The 24,305-nt window shown below is 48.0% G+C and overlaps 1 protein-coding gene and 1 pseudogene across 1 annotated transcript; both read right to left on the bottom strand.

The window, feature by feature from the left end:
- Nucleotides 1-1,250: 1,250 nt before the first annotated feature.
- On the bottom strand, nucleotides 1,251-2,920 carry LOC113463242 (annotated as a pseudogene).
- Nucleotides 2,921-19,464: 16,544 nt separating this feature from the next.
- On the bottom strand, nucleotides 19,465-24,087 carry LOC103714956 (IRK-interacting protein-like). Its single transcript, XM_008802445.4, has 2 exons — nucleotides 23,638-24,087; nucleotides 19,465-21,261 (listed from the first exon to the last, which is right to left on the bottom strand). The coding sequence occupies exons 1-2, from the start codon at nucleotides 23,851-23,853 to the stop codon at nucleotides 19,738-19,740; spliced, it is 1,740 nt and encodes a 579-aa protein (XP_008800667.1). The 5' UTR covers nucleotides 23,854-24,087; the 3' UTR covers nucleotides 19,465-19,737.
- Between the last annotated feature and the right edge of the window lie 218 nt (nucleotides 24,088-24,305).

Below are 24,305 nucleotides of genomic sequence, written 5' to 3'. Positions count from 1 at the left end.
TCTGATTTAGCACGAGCTAAATTTTCTAAACAAAGAAAGCTTTGATCCAGAAGAATCATCAGACTCAATGTGGACTAGTTTGGCCACTACGAGTATTCAGAAGGATCACCAAACTCGATATGGAATACTTTAGCGACTACGAGCATTCAGAAGTATCACTGGACTCAATGCGGAACATTTTGGCCACTACGAGTATTCAGAAGTATCACTGGACTCGATGTGGAACACTTTGGCCACTACGAGTATTAAGGATTATCAGACTCGATGTAGAACACTTTGACCATTACGAGCAAGGCTAGACATGGTTCAGATCTGCTAGATTGAAAAATCGAGTTCATGTGAAATTTCCGAAAGCAATAACTTGATCATACGATGCCCAATTGAGATGATCTTTTTTTAAAAAAATTAGTTATCTTTTCGAGATCTACATTTTTGGGCCAACCTCCTAAGAGATTGAATCAAACCGAAATTTCATCGTTTAAGCCTCGAAACGGACTAGACAAATTAAAAGTTTCTTTTCAAGTAAGACTTTGATCAAGCGTAGCTCTCTAACCGATAAGAATCAGACGAAGCAATACAAGAGAAAGTTGATGTAGAAGTCGAGATGTATCTTCTTAAAGAATTTTAGATTTGTCTAAAACATTTTTATTAATAATATTTATTTTAGGATATCTAGTCCAACTAGGAGAGAATTCAACCCAAATAGTGAAGAGGAAACCTCACTATTATTATAAATAGGGACTATATATCTCGGTTTAAGAGGTGTAGATGATAATCAATAAAATAAAAAAAAGACTTAAAGTTCTATTTTCGAAATTCTTCTATTTTCTTTTATTTTTTTTGAAAGAAATTCAAATTGAGTGGATAGAAGAAAATCTTCATTCTCCTCAATCGCATCACATTGCTTTAAAAAACTAGTCTTTAGACTAATAAAATTCTATCACGACAAACAACAAGTTGTAGGATAAGTTATCACCGGGAATTGAGATATTTCTACCAAAAAAATAAAAGAAACGGAGATAAACTAATTTTTATCCGTCAAGCAAGTAACAAAAGCAAAACTTTGCATTAAAGAAAGAGGAAAAATATAAAATTCTACGTCCGCGGTAGTTGTACTACATACGACAACCTATAAATATTCCTTTTGCTTCTCACCAAAAGCACAGACAAAGAGGAAGATAGCAACAGAAAATCCAATCCGAAGCAGGGGAACGGACATGGATCTGGACGGCACTCCTTCGATTCCCCCTTCATTCCATCAGAAGACGAGCGATTTGCAAACGAATGTCCAGGCACGCTCGCCCCCGATGCGACGGCCCCAGTTGGATGCCTTTGGACACGACGGTGACGTGCTTGGCGTGGACGGCACAAGGGTTAGCGTCCTCAAAGATCCCCACCAGACAGGCCTCGGCACGCTTGCCCCCTGATGCGACGGTCACGTGCTTGACGTGCTCTCATGGGACTAGCAGATCTCCCGCAGGTGCCACCGTCCCGGGCCGGAACCTAGGCGGCTTCTTCACCCCGCCCGTCGCGGCGCCGACTTCCGAGCCGCCTTCGTCGCCAGCTGCTTTCGAGGCACCTTCTCGCTCGTTGATTTTCAAGCTGTTTGCTTCGTCCGCGCTATCAAGATTCGAGAATCGAGATTGAAGAGAATGAAGCGAGGAAGAAAGTGGCAGAAGATCCAAGAAGAGTGTTGGGGGAAAAGCGGATCGCCCCAAAACGTATGAACACACCGCCGGCACGTGACGAAGGCATCCGATTTGGAGGCGTCCGATCTGGAGGCGTCCGATGTGGAGGCGTTCGACCTGGAGGTGCCCGACCTGAAGGCGTCCGACTTCAAGACGCCCAACCGGAAGCCCGATCTCAGGGCTCTCGACCTGGTGCCCGGCCAGGCGCTCGATCCCGAGACGCCCGACCTCAGTATCCTTGACCTCGAAAGCCCGACCTCACTATCCACCCACCGCGGTCACATCCTTTTGCAGCTCGACCAAGGACCACGTCCTGCTACCGCTATCAACAATTAATGCGCATGGCTTCCGCTGATCTCCGGCTCACTCAACAATTAATGCGCATGGCTTCCGCTGATCTCCGGCTCACTCAACAATTAATGCGCATGGCCTCCGCTGATCTCCGGCTCACTAAACAATCAATGCGCATGCTATCTACGGATCTCAAGCCCTCCACGGTAAACAGTTGACCCACTCAGCTACGTCCGATCAGCCACGACGACTCACTGGCTCCGGCCTGATCTTCCACGATAATGCATTAATTCACACGATCGTGCATTAATTCACTCGACCATGCTCAATCATGACGGTAACTCGTTCGTCCCGTCACATCACAAGTAATCCTGTACCCCTCTATAAAAGGGGAACCCCTCCATCTTAGAGGGGGCTGGACTTTGAAACTCTGGAAGATATATTTTCTCTCCCTCCACACATTTGCCCTCTTTGACTTAAGCATCGGAGGGTCGGCGCCGGAAACCCCGGCCATTGGCTTTTTGCAGGTCCCCCGGAGGATGCCGCCCGCCGACGAACTGCCACCTGCCATCTCACGCCGGAGCTCCTCCTTCTTAGCCGTTGGTCGCCCCCGAGTCCAAATTCCAACAACAGTTGGCGCTAGAGGAAGGGCCCGAGTTGTGGCCATGAAGTTGAGGAGCAAAGGAGCCTTCAATGCATCCCGGCGTCTCCCACTGAGTCCTGGACATTCTGTCCAGAATTCACCATCAAGACCTCCGGCGGACTCAGTTCCCCATGTCTAGCCGGAACAGTTCAACATCCTGGTGCAACAAGTTCAAACCTTGGCCGCGGCCATCCAAGGCCTGCAACGCGCGGAGGCCCCACTTATGCCGCCTCCACAGGCCCAGGTCCAGCCAGTGCTTCCCCCAGACGAACCGGCGCCCCAGTACCAGAATCTCCATGGCTCTTCGAGAGCCAACAATGAAGAACTGTGCTGCTACCAAGGCTCAGGCCGAGTGTCTCCCCGGAGAGAACTGCCAGGAAGGAGCATAGACAAAAGACCACAGCGCTCGGAAGTTGAGTCAGCCCCAGACCAACACGAGCCGGAGCAGACAACTGTGGCAATCCCCCAGGGTGGGAAACTCGACAGGAAGGTCGAGAAGCTCGAGCGCCAGATTGAAACGCTCCATAGCAGGAAGGCGAGGCGCGAGGGTGACTTTGAGTTTACAACAAAGTCCCCATTTTTCCGCCAGATCGAGGATGAGCCGGTCCCCCTGAGGTTCAAAATGCCCCAAGTAGAGCCCTACAACGGAACTACCGACCCCCTCGACCACTTGGAAAGTTACCGAGCCCTCATGGCATTGCAGGGATCCTCGGAGGCTGTGCTCTGCAAGGCCTTCCCAGTGACTCTTCGGGGAACGGCTTGGCTCTGGTTCTCTGCACTGAAGCCAAGCACGGTATCCTCTTTTGAGCAGCTCGGCAAGCAGTTCGCCACCAACTTTGCTGCCAGCCGACGTCAACGGCGAACGTTAGATTCTCTCCTTGATATTAAGCAAAAGGAGGGAGAATCCCTCAAAGACTTTCTTGACTGTTTCACCGCTGTAACATGTGAGATCCGCAAGCCCGACCAGTCGATAGCCATGTCGGCACTGAAGACTGGGGCTCGATCTTGCAGGTTCCACTTCTCCATTGAGAAGAGTTTTCCCGCCGACTTCACTGAGATATTGGCCCGAGTTCGAAAGTATGCGAAGGCCGAAGAGTTCATCGCCTCCAGGCGGAGCGCGACCAAGCAGGCCTCAAAGAAGCAGAAGAAATGCCGCGAGGAGCGCGGCCGCCCGAGAAGCCGGTCTCCCCATCGAGATAAGAACCTGCCTCGGCTAAGGAGTCCACCTCGACAGCGGGGACAGCTTCGACCAAGGTCCCCGCCTCGATCGAGATCTCCGCCGCGGCCACGAATGCCCTCGGGGAAGTACGAGAACTACACTCCCCTCAATGTTTCCCGGACAGAGATCCTAATGGAGATAGAAGATCGAGACTACTTCCGACCTCCACCCCCGATGTGGGATACAGGAGCTCGGTGCAACCCTAGGAAGTATTGCCGCCTCCACTGGGACCACGGCCATGACACGGAGGATTGCTTCCAGCTCCGGGATGAGATCGAGGCGCTTATCCGCCGCGGAGTACTCAACCAGTTTGTGCGGAACTGGCGTGAGGAAAGAAGGCCAGTGGAAAATGCCGCACTGCCCAAAGGTCCAAATGACAACAGGCCTATCGCCGGCATCATCAACACTATCGGAGGAGGAAATTCAGTTGGAGAACAAGCCGAGGAAAGGACCCCTCCAAAGCACCCACGCACCTCCGAAGCCATCCAATTCTCGGACAAGGACTTGGAAGGAGTTGAGACTCCTCATGATGATGCTATGCTCATCTCCATGATTGTAAATAAATTTGATGTAAAGCGCATCCTGGTTGATAATGGAAGCTCGGCAAATGTCTTGTACTACGATGCCTATCAAAAAATGGGAATAACAGAAAGCCAGCTTCGAAGAATGAATGATCCGCTGGTCGGATTCACCGGGGATTCGCTCCCGATTGAGGGCGAGGTCGGCCTTCTTGTCACAGTCGGGCTCGCTCCCCGAGAAAGTACTGTGAGGATGGATTTTCTTATGGTCCGCCTATCTTCGGCCTACAACGCCATTCTTGGACGACCAGGCTTAATGCCCTCCGAGTTGTGGTCTTGATCTATCACCTACTTGTGCGTTTCCCCACTGACCGAGGAGTAGGCGAAGTTCGTAAGGACTAGTCAATAGCTAAGCGGTGCTATATAGCGACTCAACATCAGATCAGACATCAGATCAGACAGCCAACTCGCCAACCCAAACATCAGATCAGACGTCGCCCATCGAAATCTTGGAAGTGCGGGACGACCTCCGAAAGGAACGGGTAGAACCTGGTGAGCTTCTTACCCAAATTTCCTGAGAAGAAAATTGTCCAGAGCTAACCGTGCAGGTCAGCTCCGGCCTGAGCTCCTGCGAAAGAGACCACCTGATCGAGTTTCTTCAGTCCAATATAGACATCTTCGCCTGGTCGCCCGCCGACATGCCAGGAATAGACCCTGAGGTCATGGTTCACCGACTCCAGGTGAAACCGACCTGCAGACCTGTGCGGCAGAAGAAACGGAGCTCCGCTTCGGAACAACAATGAGCAGCGGCCAAGGAAGTGGACAAACTTCTCGAGGCCGACTTCATCCGGAAGGTCTCCTATCCAGACTGGCTCGCCAACGTGGTCCTCGTGAAGAAAGCTAATGGAAAATGGCGCATGTGCGTGGACTACACCGACTTGAACAAAGCCTGCTCAAAGGATAGCTTTCCACTCCCCAACATTGACCAGCTCGTGGACTCCACCTCGGAAATCCAGTTGCTGACCTTCATGGACGTCTTCTCGAAATATAATCAAATCCGAATGGCATCAGAAGACGAGAAGAAGACGGCCTTCATCACCGACAAAGGCATTTATTGCTACAAAGTGATGCCTTTTGGGTTGAAAAATACCGGAGCAACATATCAAAGGCTGGTCAGCCAGATCTTTAAAAATCAAATAGGCCGAAACATGGAGGTCTATGTGGACGACATGTTGGTAAAAAGCCGAATAGCAGAGAACCATGTGGCTGACCTCGATGAGACATTCTCCACACTCAGGAAGTATCGAATGAAGCTCAACCCTGCCAAGTGCGCATTCGAAGTCACCTCGGGCTAATTCCTTGGCTTCGTAGTCACCCAGCGTGGAATCGAGGCAAATCCCTAGAAGATCCGAGCGCTACAAGAGATGTTGCACCAAAGACGGTCAAGGAAGTACAGCAGCTCATTGGGCGGGTCACAGCTCTGGAAAGATTTGTTTCCAGGTCGGCCAAGCGGTGCCTCCCATTTTTCACAATCCTCAAGCGACCGAAGAACTTTCTATGGTCGGAGGAATGTCAGCAAGCTTTTGAAGAGCTTAGGCGCCTTCTTGCTTCCCCTCCATTGCTTACAAAACCCCAGCAGGGTGAGCTCATCTATTTGTACCTGGCCGTCTCCCCGGTTGCGGTAAGCTCGGTCCTGATCCGAGAAGAGAACAAGCTTCAAAGACCAGTGTATTATGCCAGCCGGATCTTGAGGGATGCCGAGATCCGATATTCCAAATTGGAGAAAACAATCTTTGCCCTGGTTATCTCAAACTCGGAGGCTTCGGCCCAACTTCTAGGCCCACACTGTGGCTATACTGACCGACCAGCCTATGAAGCAAATTCTACAACGGTTGGATCGCGCCGAGAAGATCGCAAAATGGGCAGTTGAGCTCGGGGAGTTCGACCTTGAATACCGTCCGAGGCCGGCAATCAAAGCCCAAGTGCTCGCTAACTTTCTCGTAGAGTGCACTTTGTCGGACGATCCCGAGCTCTCACTCATGCCAGTGGAGGAGACCTCGAGACAGCCATGGGTTCTATATGTGGACGGCTCCTCAACCTCGGGGGGTAGTGGAGCAGGTCTCATTCTCACCAGCCCAGATAGGGTAGTCGTGGAGCAGGCTCTATGCTTTGAGTTTCCTACCTCGAACAATGAAGCAGAATATGAGGCACTCATCATCGGGCTCAAATTGGCAAAGGAGCTGAAAGTGGAAGACCTGAAGGTCTTCAGTGACTCCCAACTGATCGTGAGCCAGATTTTGGAAGACTTTGAAGCAAGAGAACCGTCAATGTAGAGGTATCTCCAAAAGGTGCGAGACCTCACGACCATCTTGGGCTCCTTCAACATCCAGCACATCCCCAGAAAAGAGAACATAAGGGCAGATCAATTGTCGAAGCTGGCGACTTCCCGCATAAGCGAGCTCCCTAAGGCAACAGTGCTCGAATATCTCCAAATGCCTAGCACAGAGGAGCCCGAGCCAAACCTCTGCATCGACATCGAGCCGAGCTGGATGGACGAGCTCATCAGTTACTTGCGGAATGAAGCCCTCCCCAATGATGATCTCGAGACCTGCCGAATCAGGCGTCTAGCCTCCCGATATATATTATATGAAGGCAAGCTTTACCGAAAATCTTTCACCTCTCCCCTTCTTAAATGTCTCCGTCCATCAGAGGTGAACTATACTATGCGAGAGGTTCATGAAGGGATATGTAGGAACCATCCGGGAGGCCGAGCACTGGCCCACAAAATTCTGCGCCAAGGATATTATTGGCCCACACTTCAAAAGGATGCAACGGACTTCGTCCGAAGGTGCGATCGGTATCAGCGGAACGCCAGCATCCAGCGCCGACCCTCGACCCCGCTGACCTCGATCAGTACCCCCTGGCCATTCGTCCAATGGGGGATTGACATCCTGGGGCCATTTTTCTTGGCTATCGGGCAGAAAAAATTTCTGGTCGTCTCCATCGACTACACTAAGTGGGTCGAAGCCGAACCAGTGGCCCGAATCTCCGAGCAGAAGATGCGGAACTTTGTTTGGAAGTCAATAATCTGTAGATTTGGACTTCCCTGCATCCTTATATCTGACAACGGCCGTCAGTTTGACAACACCCATTTTAGAGAGTTCTGCTCCGAGCTCGGCATCGACCACCGCTTTACCTCGGTAGCCCATCCACAGACGAATGGAGAAACCAAGGTGACGAATCGCGCCATCCTCCAGGGGCTTAAGGTTAGGCTCGACCGATCCAAAGGGCAATAGGTCGAAGACCTCTACAATGTCCTCTGGGCTTACAAAACCACATTCCGACTTCTTACCGACGAGACCCCCTTCAACCTGGCATACGGAACAGAAGCTGTCATCTCCCTAGAAGTTGGACTCCCCTCGCCAAGAGTGGAACATTACGACGCAGCCTCCAACTTCTCGCAGTTCAGGGGCAACTTGGACCTCATCGAGGAGACAAGGGAGGCAGCCCAAGTCCGCATGACGAGATATCAATGAAAAACGGCACAGTACTACAACTCCAGAATAAAAGCCAAGCTTTTTAAGGCAGGAGATCTCATCCTCAGGAGGGTCGAAGCTTCTCAGCCTGCCGAGCAGGGAAAGCTTGCCCCGAACTGGGAAGGGCTATACCGGATTGCACGAGTCCAGCGGCCCGGAGCATACAAGCTGGAATCTCTCGAAGGGACCCTCATTCCACGAAGCTGGAATTCCGAAAACCTTCGGATGTATTACCAGTAGAGCCCTCAGGGGTCCTCGACGATTAGAAACATAATTCTCATCCCCTTCTCATGTTAATCCATTCACAGTTCTCCTTTAATTATTTTATGCTCTTCCTGATATTGGGACACTTGTGAGCTTTAGGAAGCCCGACCAAGCTCGGATGCTCGACCAAGCTTGGATGCCCGATCAAGCTCGGATGCCCCAGCCAAGGAACACCTCGCCACGTCGATGTCGAGCTCGATCTCAGTCTCCATCAAAGATCCCGACCGAGATTGGGATGCCCCGCTGAGTTGATAGCGAGCCCAAGCTCCCTCGACCTCGGAAAGCGTCACCAGGTCGACAGCGAGCCCAAGCTCCCTCGACCTCATGCTCGATCCCTCGACTAAGGTCGAAATGCCCTGTTGAGTCGACAGCGAGCCTAAGCTCCCTCGACCTCGGAAAGCGTCACCAGGTCGACAGCGAGCCCGAGCTCCCTCGACCTCGTGCTCGATCCCCTAACTAAGATCGGGATGCCCCGCTGAGTCGACAGTGAGCCCAAGCTCCCTCGACTTCGGAAAGATATTCGACAACGGGGTAGTACCTACGTGGATCCCATGGCATTCGACGATGGGGTAGTACCTACGCGGACCCCCGTGGCGTTCGACGACGGGGTAGTACCTACACGGACCCCCGTGGCATTCGACGACGGGGTAGTACCTATGCGGATCCCTGTGGCATTCGACGACGGGGTAGTACCTATGCGGACCCCGGTGGCGTTCGACGACGGGGTAGTACCTACGTGGATCCCCGTGGCGTTCGACGTTGGGGCAGTACCTACGCAGACCCCCTGGTGTGCCGGCGCACCCAAAGCGGACAATACCTCGTAGAGGATGCAGTATCCTTCTCTGCTCGGCCGATGAGGGCTACGCTGTTGCGCGAGGCTCCGGCCAAAGCGCCATCCCCACAACAAACGGCACCACCTGTGGGAGCGGACTACAAGCCAAAGAACACCACTAAAAGTCGACCTCAAATAGGAGTCGCTTATCTCAACATGAGATGCCCGGCTCCGATGGACGGTCAACCACAAGCCGAGGTTCCCTCAACCTCGCGCATAATCTCCCGATCGAGCACGGTGAGCTCCTCGCCGCCAATCTCCAGCTCAATTTTCACTTGCTCCAGACCCCTCTGGATGAGGGCCTTGCCAAATTCGAACGTCGACTCAAGCCAAGACGGCTTGTAACGACGACCTTGAGCTTCGCCCAATGATGCTCAAGCCGAGCTCCGAAGCGCCAAGTCACTCACCATGAGCTCTAATTCTACCTGATGACACTCCGACCACATTCGAGATCAAAAGCATGAAAGCTCCAACGATAGCCCGACCTCGGCCTATGTTATCTTCGGAGCCCGAACTCAAAGGTTCGACAAGCTTATTCTGGAAGCCGAGCCCAGGGACTTGACAAAATTTTTCCAGAGGATAAACCTAAAGGCCCAGCGGGGCTTCTGCGGAGCCCGAGCTCAAAGACCTAGCGAGTTCTCCTAAAGTCTAAGCCTAGAGCCTTAACGTGATCCCTCTTAGAGCTAATCCTAACAACTTAGTGAATTCTTCCGAAATCTAGGTCTAAAGACTTAGCCGAGCTTGAAGACTTGAAGGAATTCGCCAAAGAGGAATCCAACTTAAGCAGCCAAAATAAAGGTTTATCAACTATGCAAACAGAAGCAAGCACAAGTTTAGAAAAAGAAAGTTCTTCATTGATAAAGGCCCGAAGGCCAAGTACAAAATTGAGGTTCGACCGTACAATAATTTTGAAGGCCAACCTCACTTACAAAAAGAACAAAGAAAAAAGAGAAGACTAAGTCCTAAGGGGCAGCAGCCGCATCGGCACCGACCTCGGGGTCATCCACGAGGATCACTTAGGGGTCCTCGACAGGGACTGGCTCGGGACCTTCCGTGGCAACCTCAGACGGGGCCTCGCCAATGGCCTCAGGAGCGCCCCCGGTGACTTCCCCAAGGGGAGCCTCCGGCGCCGGCTGCTCGGCCACATCAGCCTCGGCCTCAGCGACCTCCCACTCAGCATCGAGGATCGCGGGAACGTCGGGCTCGCTCTCTGCGCCGATCCCCATTCTTGGCCGAATGCCTGTAAGGTCAAGCTGGGGGCAGAACCGCTGCATCTGCCTCTGAAAGTTCTCGAAGCTCCGGAGGAATCCGTCCACGGCCTCCTCCTCCAGCAGATCACGGAACTCTTTCGCGTCCTTGAAAAGTGTCACCGCATCCCGGGCCTGCTCCAGTGCCCTCCTTTCCCGAGCTTCGAGCTGCTCTACCTTCAGGCGGAGAACGCCCACCTCGTACTTGTGGCCGGCGGCCTCCGAGCGGGCCTCGGCCAAACGCGCCTCGGAAGCGTGCAGCTCTGACCTCGCCGAAGCATGCGAGGCTTTCTCCTCCTCGAGCTGATCAATCGCCGATCGCCGCTCGGCTTCAGCAGCCCCCATCCTTGCGACGGCCTCCCGCCGCATAGCCTCGAAGTTGGCAAGTTTCTTCTCGGCCGCCTCCAACTGCCTCCGGCTCCTCCGAGCTGCACCATCGCACTCCGACGCAATGAGCACTAGCATATCAAGCTGGTGAAGGTGTTGCCAAAAGGAGAGGAAGAGAAAGAAAGAAAATGAAAATCAACAAAGGTCAAGGAGATGTCAACGGTCAAAAAAGCAAAAACTAAGACTACTTACCCGGACGGCAGTGCAGTAGGCCTCATCAACGAGACTCCCGGGATCGGTGGTCTCGAACTCGGTCCGATCGGCGGGAAGCAGTGCGCGGCGAAACACCTCATGCGCAATATTGCTATCTCGGAGGGCCGAAGCGCCCTCGTGGATTGGAGACTCCGAGTCGTCAGACCCCCTCTCGGAGTGATCTCCGACCTCGGAAGAGCTCGGGAAGGTGGCCCCCGACGTGCTCGGCCTACCCGAGCTCACGACGGCAGGACAAGACATGCCCAGGACCCCAGGACCCGAGCTCGCATGCTCGGCAGCTGGGATCTCTTCCCGGACGGATCCGGAAGTTCCTGCCGCAGAGCCCCTCGCCTTGGGGAGAGCAAAAGTTGAGGCCGACTTGGCCTTCTTCTTGGGCTCGTGGTGAGCCCCGCCGACCTCGGCAGCTCGCCTCTTCAGTCGGACGAAGAGCGCAGTATTGTTGGTCACCATGTTGGGAATATCTGAAAAGAAGAAAAATTTCTAAGTATCAGACCAACACCGAAAAAAAGAAGGAAAGAAATAGATAAGATAAAAGACAGTGAAATGAAGGAGCAGTGCAACTGCTCTTACCCTCGGGGTGCGCCGAGCTTAAGCCGACGTTCACCAGGGCCTCCTCGCTCAGGAGGTCGGTCAGAAGGATATCCCCCCCGAGGCCGTGCAGGGCGTCGAGAACCCTCTGCTCGTCCGCCGAAAGTTGGAGGAGCTTATTGAGGGCCTTCAGCCGGGGATGCCCCCACCTCGGGTCAAATTCCCACGTAAGCTCGGAGGAAAGGAAGAAAATTTTTTCCTTCCACTCATGAATGGAGGAAGGGGCACCTCTGAAGAGCGGCCTACCGCCCCAAAAGGCGAAATAGAGCCACTCCCCGTCCGCCGGGTTTGACTTCAATATGAAGCACCGGCGGAAGACGTTCACCAAGGTTGGTATCCCATGCGCAAGGCAAAGGAAAAGGAACCCGATGATGATCCTCCACGAGTTCGGAGCAAGTTGTGCTGGGACGAGCTGGTACGCCACCAGCAAATTGTTCACGAACTCGTGAAGAGAAAACCACAGGCCGGCCCAGAGTGTCTCAACGTACACTCCGATCCGACCTGGAGGAGGTCTCGTCACCCGGTCCTCCGACCCCGCAGGCTCGAGACGAAATTCGGGCCGGAAGAAGAACCGGGAACGGACCAGCTCTAGTTCCTCCTCAGTCAGGCTAGACCCGACCTCACTTGGACCATGACCCATTTCAAAAAGAAAGATGGAGAAGAAAACAAAGGATGAAGGAGGAAAAGAAGAAGAAGAAGAAGAGGAATCCCCGAGCCAATGTGGGAAGATGACCTACTGTGGAGTCGCCGGAAATCGCCTCAGGGCACCGCCGGGAAGACTCGGTCGCGACTGGGAAAGACAGAGGGAAGAGAGGGGAGCAGCAACTACAAACGTCCAAGCAAGACCTTTCTAGGGCTAAGTCAAGGGGTTTATATAGACCCTCCCGACGGTCCAGATCGGCGGAACCGGATCCTGCCTTCTGTCTAGGTCGCGCCACGTGTCAGCCCCGAGAATCGAAGCGACATACCAACCTGGATCGACGCCTTTAAGGCAGAATCGAAATGGCGTCCTGTCGGATCCTGGAGCCCCATCATGAGCCCAGGGCGCGGAGCAACCTCGAAAGACGAAAGGGTGTCGCCCCATCTTCTCCCATTAAAGATGCCCCAAAGCGCGCGAAACAACGGAATAACTCAAAGCCACCTGGCCCCCGCTAATACGATAAATGCAGCTACTTCCTTCGCCCGAGCTCGTAAACGGCTCGAATTCGGAAGTCGGGGGTAGTGTTGGGGGAAAAGCGGATTGCCCCAAAATGCATGAACACACTGCCGGCACGTGACGAAGGCACCCAACTTGGAGGCATCCGACCTGGAGGTGCCCGACTTGGAGGCGTCCGACTTCAAGATACCCAACCGGAAGTCCGATCTCAGGGCTCTCGACCTGGTGCCCGGCCAGGCGCTCGACCCCGAGACGCCCGACCTCAGTATCCTTGACCTCGAAAGCCCGACCTTACTATCCACCCGCTGCGGTCACATCCTTCTGCAGCTCGACCAAGGACCATGCCCTGCTACCGCTGTCAACAATTAATGCGTATGGCTTCCGCTGATCTCCGGCTCACTCAACAATTAATGCGTATGGCTTCCGTTGATCTCCGGCTCACTCAACAATTAATGCGCATGGCCTCCGCTGATCTCCGGTTCACTCAACAATCAATGCGCATGCTATCTACGGATCTCAAGCCCTCCACGGTAAACAGTTGACCCACTCAGCTACGTCCGATCAGCCACGACGACTCACTGGCTCCGGCCTGATCTCCCATGGTAATGCATTAATTCACACGATCGTGCATTAATTCATACGACCATGCTTCATCATGATGGTAACCCGTTTGCCCCGTCACATCACAGGTAATCCTGTACCCCTCTATAAAAGAGGAACCCCTCCATCTTAGAGGGGGCTAGACTCTGAAAATCTAGGAGATATATTTTCTCTCCCTCCACACATTTGCCCCCTCTGACTTAAGCATCGGAGGGCCGGCGCCGGAAACCCCGACCACCGGCTTTTTGCAGGTCCCCCGGAGGACGCCGCCCGCCGACGAACTGCCACCCGCTATCTCACGCCGGGGCTCCTCATTCTCAGCCGTTGGTCACCCCTGGGTCCAAATTCCAGCAACAAAGAGGGTGCTGGAATTGGATGGCAACAAACAAGATAAATAAAGTACAATAAAATTAACAACTCTTCCATCTTATGTAAACCTATTAGAAAACAAACAACTAGAGCTAATCTACCTAATATATATATCAAGACATTTGCAAATACCTAGCTGATCAAATTATCAGAAATACAGGAGCAACATGATAGGTGTAACCGACCCCGACGAGTTCGAAAGCCAAACCCAAGATATGTGGCGTCTCTGGGCCATGCCCCATGGATGACAACCACCGCGTCGACTAGCCAGGCACGTGGAGAAGGAGATGATCGAGAAGAAGCTGGGAGCGTTAGGAGGAATTGGTCTACTGAGGAGTCTATTGCGAAGACAGGGGAAATGGAGAACGGTGGAGCGAAGGGCAGAAACTATGCACAACACGTCGATGGGTGAACGTGGGAAGCATAGAGCCAAAGTGACAGCCCCGTCTTTCGGTGGTCAGTTATCAACAGGCCACTGTATGAGAAATAAATGAGAGTGTGAGCGAGGGGAGGAGGGTGTGATTTTATCTGTGTTTGTTTTGGTTTTATTGGGTTGCTCTCACCCCAAAGTAGCCGATAGGGAAAGCCACAAACATACGCCTTTGGATAACTAATGCTTGCTCCTCTTGTTTACAGCTTAAGACTATTAAATATATTCGAAAGAAAGAGAAGCAACTGCTCTAAAGCAGTAAGGCAGGAAGGCTAAAGCTGCTAGTCTGAAGGCGACGGTTGCTGCCCATTGCTTTGCGATTAAAGGTTCTCCTGTGGACAGCTTGGGCCTGCCCCTTGATAAGTGCTAAATAATACATAAATTAATATCTTATTCATAACACTTATCATTATTTTAATTCACATATTTTGTAAATTCAACTAAAAAAAAATTTTGTTACCTTCATCATTGCATTTTAATAAATTATTAAAGGTAATTCGAGTTTTACTTATTTACTGATTAAGCTTAATGTATGCAGGTCCAGTCTGATAATTCCCAAGTCATCCACTATGGTTTAGTTTCTCCCACATCCAATTAAGTTCAACCTCTCAAGATTAGTATCATCATCTCTACGGTGCACTACTTGAACCCATACCACAACCGTAGATTAGCAATCATCCCATTTGTGATCAGCCACTCAAAACCCCACACCCACACCCATTCATATCCCAGCCATTCCCTTCTTTCACGACCGGATCCCAAACTTCTTCCACGCCCAGCCAAGACCCACGGACCCCTTCATTATCCGAACCCAGTGAGGATTCCAAACAACCAAATCCACGAATTATCTCCGTCTCTACATTCGCATGGGATCACTCGACCAAAGAGCCCCCTGTTTTTCCGAGCAAATCTTTCTCAGCATCACGGAAGAGCTCGCTATCTATATCCATTGCATCCGCAACAATCCCATGCTCATCCCGAATCCAACCCTCCTCCTCCTCTGCATCTTTCAACCAGCCTTCCCGTTCTTATCCATGAACAGAGTAAGAATCTTATCAGCGTCCGCAACATCCGAACTGATTGCAAAGAATGCCTCCCATATTTTCTCTTCCGAATCAAGCCAACCTTCATCCCGTCTGCGTTCCCTTCTCCACATCTTTCCCAATATCCCACGGATCAACTCCATTCGCCGCGTCCGAGTATCCCGATAGCATTCCGGATAAGAACCAAGCCAGCTTCTTCCTTCCACGCTCATCCCATCCGTGATCTATCTTCATCCCGCATCCTAAACCAACATCCCTTGCATTCGAGAATCAAGCCGACTCCTTCAATGCGATCAGCTCCCAGCTTATCATCTTCCTCTGCTTCTGAACAAACCCATCCTCATCCTTCCCACGCTCACATCCAAACTTCCCCTCGCATCCGTGTCGTCTTCCCATCGTTTCTTCATCACAGATCCATTCCGTGTTCATCTTCCACATCACCTCCTCCCAGATTTCGTCCGCATCACCCAAAGATCTCTTCCCATCCCATGAGCATCAAAGGATCTTGTTTCAGCCGATTCCCAGACTTCATCCTCCCGAGTCCCGAGCTTCACGGCAACCAAATGTGTCCTCCCCTATTTCGGAAACAGAACACAGGCATCTTTCCATTCCGTGGATCACATCCCAGCCAACCAACCCATCTTCTTCCGTCGGATTGACTCCAGCAAACTTCGTAAGCAGCGATTCCCTCTCAGCCGAATCAAGCCAGCCATCGTCCAGATTAATCCCAGCCTATCCACGGATAAACAGGAATCCTCTGCTCCGTGTCCGTATGCTCCGTGATCCAACTTCATCCGAATTTCTTCACATCATCCAGCTCTTCGGATCAGGGCCAACAGCGTGTCCAAGGATCAAGGAATAAAGCTTCACGGATCACTCCCTTCCAAGTTCATCGCAGCGTCTGTGAGTACCTCCTAGAGTCTTCGGGATCCAGCTCTAACTTCTCCCGCGTCCGGATCTCCTGCGGCCAACAAATCCCATCTCCATCCAGCCGCTTTCATCCTTATCCCCTGCTTCAAGATAGAGTCCATCTTCCCGCGTCCAGCTGCTCATCAAGGTTCCAGATTGATTCCAAAGGGGGGCGGTTGAAGCTATAAGAAGGGAAGGAGACGGATCCCATGGGAGCGAGGGGCAAGCGGGGGGTTCTCAGGCTGAATTCCCGCCGAACCAAAAGCGGAGAGAATACTTTGGGTCTTTTTGGAAATAACTTCCCATATACAAAAAAAAAAAAAAAAAAAAAATAAGAATGAAGTGCTGAGGGAGAGGAAGCCGATCGTGATGCAAATGGAAGCCTGCTGCAAAGAAGCTGCTGCTGTCGCCCATGACTCCATGGAAGGCTGATCTCCTCTCCAAGGCTGGATGCAGCCCTAACAAAGAGACACGAGTTTTGTATTTTTTTTATTTTTCTTGGAATTGTATGAACCTAATTGATCTTATTGAATATCCTTTTATCTCATATTTAATTTCTGTGATTTTAAGTATGACGTTTATACAATTGTTCTTCATGCTCACTAAGTTAATGTAAGATCATCCATGCTTAGGAAAGATGCAGTATCCTGCCGCATTAGTTTAGGGTAGACATTTCATGCTAACTGAAGATGGATGTTCCTAAATGACTTTTGTGAAATTTTATTTGAATGCTTATTAGGCTTGTAGCCAATTTGCATGTTAATCCAAGAATAAATTAAAATATAATTAATCTTTGTTTCGATGTTAGCGGTGAATTCCATGCCCTAGGTTCTCCCAAACTGATATCATTTTAATTACATTTTTTTAATTAAAATTTCTTAGTTAAGTTTTCTTCACAAACTCTTCTTTTTAAATATTTTTATTTTTAAGAAAAATAACTGTACCCCAATCCCTGTGGATCGATACCCGTAATTACTACCCTACCAGATACGTGCTATTGCGTGGTCTTTAAAGTTGACTTTCACCCCTACGATGGGGACACACGTGGATATCTCGCTTCCCCGGGGACCCCCTTCGTCTCTTTGGGTTGTGGTATTCGGCATAGGGAATTGATTTGACGGTTCCAGACCTCAAATAGTATCGATTTCCTTCAACAGTTGTTGGTTCGGGTGCTCTTTCTTCTTCTGAGTGAGTGGATTAGCTAGGCTCGACTATCTCTGTAGAAAATGGATCTCTTCTTTCTACGCCGACGTATGCCTATCTTTAAGCGCCCACCTATCCCTATCCCTTGTGGATGGGAATCCGGTTTTTGGAAGTGCCACTGCCACCAAAGAATTTGTTTTTGCTTCGTGAGAAAGGGAGTATGTTAGATAGAAAGAGCTAAAAAAGGTGTACCGGATTTTTTTTTTTCCTTAGTTCAACTATCACTTCTCCTTCCTCGTCTTGGGTTGGGACGTGGAGTATAACTGGGATCCATCACAACACCAAATTTTTACGTAAAAAAGCTCCTTAATATAGAGAGTAAATACTACGGACTGTAGTCCATCCAAAAAAACTTCCACTATCAACTAATAATGGATATTACAATCTGTTGTCTCTAGCTAAAATTAGAGGCATATATCACCACATAATCTCAAGAATAATATTTTTGGCAAACATCGACAACAAGAGAGAAAAATTGAGAAGAGCTTACATGAACAACAGTCACATTTCTACAGAATCTAACTATGTTGGAAGATTGCAAATGACAATCACACCGTACAAATTGAAGAACTACGTGTTGTGAGCCTACTATAATTTTAGCTCAATCGGACCACGGATCACCTTCCAATTTTAAGAGTTAGGCTGCAATTTTGGGAATGGTTCCGGCACGTCCGATTGACATAAATTGACGGATGGATTTGTCTCCGTGGGGGCACGCGGACCGCTATCTGGATTACCTCAGGAATATAAAACGATCTTGAATTACGAAGATCCCCATGCCATTCTCTCAGCAGCCCGTGCTGTTTCGATTCCATATTGGTTACGGTGAGAAAGAAAAAGTGACGAAGATCTTATGGGTCCCATAAAAATTCTTGGCAAATGCCCAAATTTTCACCCCTACGATGCTTCCAAGTCAAAACAGCAACCCTGGCCCAACTATTACGTCACGTTTCATCCTACGAGAGCTAAGCATAAGCATGACGCCATGCGTAAGTGGGTGAACGTCAGATCAAGCATCTAACTGATTATTATGTAGCCATTCAAACTTTAGTTTGGTCTACTCCCATCCAAACTTCTAATTTCTAACAAAGGGTCCACTTCGATATTTCTATAACTTGGACTAAAAATTATGTAAAAATTAGACATGTTAGCCCATCTATCTTGTATTTTTTAAGGCGTATCCAAATCCAACTTAGATTCTATTTTTTGGATTGTAGAAAGAAAAAAAAAAACTTATTGAGCTGGAAGATCTTAGGTTAATACGGCTCAATCTATGAATTCCGTAGAATTTCCAATCCAACCTTTAGGAACATCTAAACAGACCCTAATATCTTCTGTCCAAACCTGCTATGCCTCCGGTTTCAAGAATAGCTCAGCAATTAATCACCATGAATAGCTCAGCAAGTAATCACCATTATATATATATTTGCAGGAAATAGAGTGGTTCCTCTCTCAGCATAACAAATGGTGAGGCCTGCACAGAGGAGAAAGATAGAAAATGCTTGTTCATGCCCTAAGTAGTACCTTTGGGGGCTCTGGACTGGAGGAAGGAAAACGCTAGAGATCACAGGACCTCTGCAGAAAGTGCAACTGTACTCAGGGTAAAAAGAGGCCGGGTGTCATTAAAGGAGGCTTAATGCCTGAACAACCATGTACAAAGTTAAATAAAGTGAAGCATAACTCTTTCACGTTGTGCGCAAGGAATCTGCCTGACCACATAAATGCTTCCGATTGGTCATACTTCCATGTTTCTTTTGCTTTTCCCCAGTGCTAGCTGACCCGCTCTGTGTTACTTGTCCCACCTTTTTGATTCTTCTCATGGCGCAGAGCTATCATTGCCAGGTCGATATTTCAGGGCTTTTAGCATGGAAGAAAATTCGGGCAACAGTTTCTCATAAAAGTTGCTCAAATATATTTTACATGCTTTGTAATCTGCTGCCATTTAAAATATGTATTTATAATCTTTCTTTAGACAATTATATCATTTAAACTTAATTTAGAGCAACACAGGTGCCACAGGTGAATAATACCAAATGACTTTCCATCATATCGAGACTCATCTCTGAATTGCAGATGCTCTGTAAAAGGGAACAAACAATTGTAAAAAATATTCAATTTTTCAGGGGGTATTTTACTTTCTTCTGTAGATGGATTCCCTTGTCATTTGTCTGAAAAGCTTGCATCTAAGTCATCTATAAACCTTATGGGTTTCCACGTATGATGCAACCAACACAAGGTAGTTTCATCGGTTGGTCTACTTGATCATCAGCTAAATTATTAACAGTTCACCCCAAATTTTAGTAGAATAAATTATGCAAAGCAAAATCCTATCGAACATATCATCCTTGCTCATACTCACTTCAACTGATACACAAAACACGCTTCAACAATAGTCAAAATAGAAATTACAATCTTCCCCTCCCAGAACATAGGAAGACAGTTTAGTTTTAGATTGTCTATCACACCTGTAGTTTAATAAAAGGTAAAAAGAAGAATACAACAATATGGAGATGAGAGATTGATTCGGATATGACAGGCGGCTAGAAGCCTAAAAGCTTGCCTTAAATTAAAAAAAAAAACATTAGTATGAACGATGAATGGTTATGCTACAGACCGGTGCCTGCACAGAACTCTACATCTGAGCACTCTATCTTGAACATAGAACCCTGGCATTACCATGATCTTGACTTGGGCTGGAGCTTGTGCTCTGTGGCGGTCAAAGAGGATATCCTCCATATAGAGGGGATCGAAAGTTCTGTTCTCCTCAACCCGCAAGATCACGAGCGGTGGGCTGAAGGAGAAAGCCAGGAGATGGAGCAACCAAATGCACTTGGCAGCGACAAAGAATGACTGGAGGAGCTGTTCAGGCCATGGTTTTGACCAATTCAGTATAGAAACAATGCAACTCATTTTTTGATCACAAAATTTGCTGAATTCTTCACTGTAGTACTTAGTTCCTTTGCGCAATACCTCATTCCAGCTCAAGTTCCGTAGTGCAACGAAAGCTGAGAAGTTCTCCTGGTGATCTTGCTGGGGATCCAGAAACTTTGGTGATCCATTCTTCTGAAACACACAGTTCTCAAAGTCCTGATACAGAGATTGGTTTATAACAGCTTCCAAATGATACAGTACTCCTTTTGAGTACCTGTTGCTCGCCGTGATATGATGTGATTGGAGGAGCAAATTTAGCTTCTCCATCAGCTCACTATCAGTTTCTTCGGTCTGGTGGATGAGTGTCTTGCAGAATTGTTTTACAGAGAGCCTTGCTTCTGATACTACCTGCAAGAAACCTTCTACCATTACTTCATGGCTCACAGGCATTAAATTTTCTCTGCTGCCACTGATGGGTTTTGTTCTCTTTGACAAATTTGGCCCGTCCAGAACCTGACTGCTCTTTGCTTGCACTGCCTGCTTCAGAGCCTTCTTCAGCTCTTCACAGTATGCTTCTAAGCTCACTAGCTTCTGTCTCAGTTCTCCTAATGAAGATTTCATCTCTGCAACTTCTGTCAATGCAGCATCCCGGTTCTGATTGGCCTCAAGCAGCTCCTTCTTCAATGACTCAAGAGAAAACAAACCCCAGTCTTTTAAAAGTTGTGACATGTCCTCGGATTCTATTGTGTTTGCAGACACCTCCGACTTGGGCTTCTTCTTTGATTTGGGAAACAACCATGAAAGTATTGGCCCTCTCTGCTTTGTAGGTAACTGTGTGGATGGCTGTGTATCAGGCTCTGGTGCTGTGCTAGTAACATTCTTATGATTCTTGTGATCAATTTCAGATTCCCTATTGATAGTTGCAGGCTTGCATGTATTGCATGTTGTTACAGTTTTGAATTCTCCTGAATTGGTTCTCCTGCTCGAAGATTTAAGGATATCAGCTCCTGGAACAATTGGCAGAAGGGACACGTGGTTTACACATGAGCCTCTGTTGGAGAAATGGTTATTTGCAGAGCAAATATGTTGTTCACTGTTTGAAGAAGAAAATCTATTAACACTTCTATTATCAGAGGAAATGGCTTCATCATCTTTGCCTTCTTCTTCCAACACGATTCCGCGCCAGATTTCTGATAAGCTTCGGTTTTCTGGACGCATATAGTGATATCCAGGTAAGGGTTCCTCTTCATAACTCTGCAGAAATCTCAATGTCACAAAAATGTTTTACAAACACAACAAATAAATAAATAAATACTACTTAGGAGATACTTCTTTAATCTGCATAGATTCCAATAACGAGTTATATCTCTCAATTAGAAGCTCTAAAACTTCATATCAGTCTGTTTACAACCCTACCCATCGAAAGATCGAACTTTGGAAGACTTGGTAACATGAAGATCTCATAATTCACAGCAACAGATCTCATGGATAATTCTAATTAAAGATGAACCAGAAAAAGGATTTTTGAATGGTTATTTTGTTCAACTACTATCCTCCTGTGAAAATAAATTTGTAACAAAATATATAGAGATCTTCGTTTTTCGCTGCATGATGGACATTCTTCTAATGATAGGCATTCAAGTGCCAGTATAGTTATAACTTAGAAATTATTAAAAATGCATATGCATACACAACAAAAGACAAGTACCAGAAGGTGAAAACAAGCCTCCACAAACAAAGAAATAAACCACTGCCAACAAAAAGAATAAAGACTACCAGCCCGACCACCATCACCCCCCCGGCCCGCGGGACATGCAACAAAAGGGAAGGAGAACTACTAAATGGCTTAGCTCTTTTGACTTATCAATGTTGTTCTTTTTATTCAACATTTAGACAAAAAAAGTTTCAAACAAAGACAACACTGCCACGATATGCAAGGCCACTAATGAGATTCTATATGGATGAGTCAATAAAACAAGATACCAAATTTCACTGATAAAACTAACAGATTTTGTGATTAATCTTCATTGTAAATATTCAAGCAGCCCACATATTTGCATGTACAATAACAAAAACCAAGTTGAAAGCAAGATCCAAGCCTTACATATTTCTACGTATATAGAGGAGCTAAAAGTTAGTACAACTCTTTACTTTGAGAATACAGTTTTCAACAGAGTGATGAAGTAGTATTTGATGAAATTTTTACCATAGAAACTCTCAATTAGGTCAACAAGTCACTTAATAGAGACTTATAATTTGTCATCTGCTTGGCCCAGCACATTACAGCAATTTCAAACACCCTATTCAACTGACTAAAGAAGGAAACTTAACAAAGATGTGCATCTTTGAGATTCACGAGGGATGACCTCAATCATGTGCTTGGATACTTCAATCAATTGATTCAGCTTTTTTGAGTTATTGAAGGACATAAATCGTGGTAATTAGCTTGGAACAATGGTTTACAACGAACAAGTCCTGATTTTCGTAAAATTTAGCTAATATTTGGAACGTGTCCAGAATAACCCAGGAAAGGGATGAGAAGATAAGGAGGAAAAACACTCTAACAAGGTTGAGAACCCAGCAGAAGCCAATGTAGAGAATGGTAGGAAGTGAGTGCCTGACTGCCTTGTTAAAAAATGGACATTATGCTGAAATCTAATCAGGATTCCTGTATCTCTCAAGAAAGAAAACTCCAGCATGGTTGTTTATGAGCGCAAGGTTATAAAGCATTGGGTCTGCACCTCTAGAGCATCTGAGAAAGTGAAAGGAGGGTTTTTGTGAAACTGTCCTTGGCATAAAAAATGTAAGCTTCATTAAGGACGAAAGGAAAATGTTCATCAAAAAAGGAAGAAAGGAAAAAGGGGAAAGTGGCTTTACTGGGTATTTGTAAAAAAGAGATACGGCGAAGCATCAGAAAAGGAGGGTCTTTTTCTTAATATGGAAGAAAAATAAACAAAGGTGGCCTATTTATACTTGTTAATTGCTCTCTATAATTGAATCATCTCTTTGTTCTTGCACATTGATGTAGTCTCTTTTCAGAGTGCAGAAATCATGGATTTCCTGCTTGAATTCATTTTTCTCCACATATAGCGGGTTTCTTTTTAATTTTCTTTATATATTGTCATACGGTTGCATAAGGAGATCTATTAAGTTTATCGCCATATCAAAAAAAACAGAGACATTAAGAATCCTTATCTTTTTCTTTAAAAAAAAAACACCAGCAGCTTGGGTAAACGTAGAACCACTTAACCCTTCATGAAAGATGCCACAAACATCCATCTCATCAGAGTACCAAATAGCAGTTATAACACACTCAAGAACACAGGATGCATGAAAAGATATCATCGATCGAAGGAACAAAAACACCGTACTACCATGCACCCTTTGAATTAAAATATACCTAGCCGGATAAAGAGCATTAACAACTCTCCTTGAAACAAGATACCAGATACCAGAATCCATCAATCAACACTACGAATCGATCAAACTCCCCCCAAACAAGCAATCCATAGAGTAATCTATGCCAAAGAACCACCTTTCTTAAATTAAACCAAGATTGTCAACTCGAAACCCAAAAAAATCCACAAAAAAGGATGGGCACCAAGTCCGCCAAGGGCAGCAAGAACTCACAGGCGTGAAGACGGGGTAATCCTCGGCGGAGAATTGATTGGAACCCCTGGAAATGGAAGGGGAAGCGCCGGGCGGGAGCCTCGGGACGGCAGGGCTACCGCTGCCCCCCTGGAGCAGCGCCGCGTGGAGGGCCCTCAGCTCGACGGCCTTGGCCATGGCGGCCTGGATGTCATGCCTGTGGATCCCCTGCCCCTGCGGAGCCGTGGAAGAAGCCATGGAGCCCAGAAGCAATCGGAGGGCGGAGATTGAGCTCCAGAGGAGATAATAGTTTGATCATATCCAGAGAAATTCCCCGGGAGCCGGAGAAGGACAAGAGGAGAGAGAGGGAGTGCGCGTGAATTGGGATTCTGGAAATCTAAGGTCTGGAGTAAAAGGAGAAGACCCCAAGGGGAGGGGTGGTGAGTGGAGGCGGGCATCACATACCCGGAAAGTGGAAAGTTGAAGCAACTGTCATTCAGTACTCGGTGGAATCTATGACGACACCATAGTATGGAGCATGTGTAGTTAGGCATGTCACTTACTGGTGAAAAATTACTAGAAAACCTTTGTTCTCTGTATATTAACATATAATTATTTACAAATTTTCAAAGATTGTTGTTAATTTTAATAGTAATGTTATTTATTTAATAAAAAAATTATTTTTTTTTTTTTTTACATCGGCGACTCAC

This window comes from Phoenix dactylifera, unplaced genomic scaffold (assembly GCF_009389715.1).
Source record: "Phoenix dactylifera cultivar Barhee BC4 unplaced genomic scaffold, palm_55x_up_171113_PBpolish2nd_filt_p 000064F, whole genome shotgun sequence".
Classification (NCBI taxonomy): domain Eukaryota; kingdom Viridiplantae; phylum Streptophyta; class Magnoliopsida; order Arecales; family Arecaceae; genus Phoenix; species Phoenix dactylifera.
This window is presented reverse-complemented; position numbering and strand designations above follow the sequence as displayed.

Bases quoted from the DNA above. Each gene is read 5' to 3' on its own strand.
- LOC103714956 (XM_008802445.4), bottom strand. From the start codon at position 23,853: ATGGCTTCTTCCACGGCTCCGCAGGGGCAGGGGATCCACAGGCATGAC. The intron at 21,262-23,637 runs GTGAGTTCTTGC...AGATTTCTGCAG, and splicing joins ATTACCCCGTCTTCACGCCT to AGTTATGAAGAGGAACCCTT.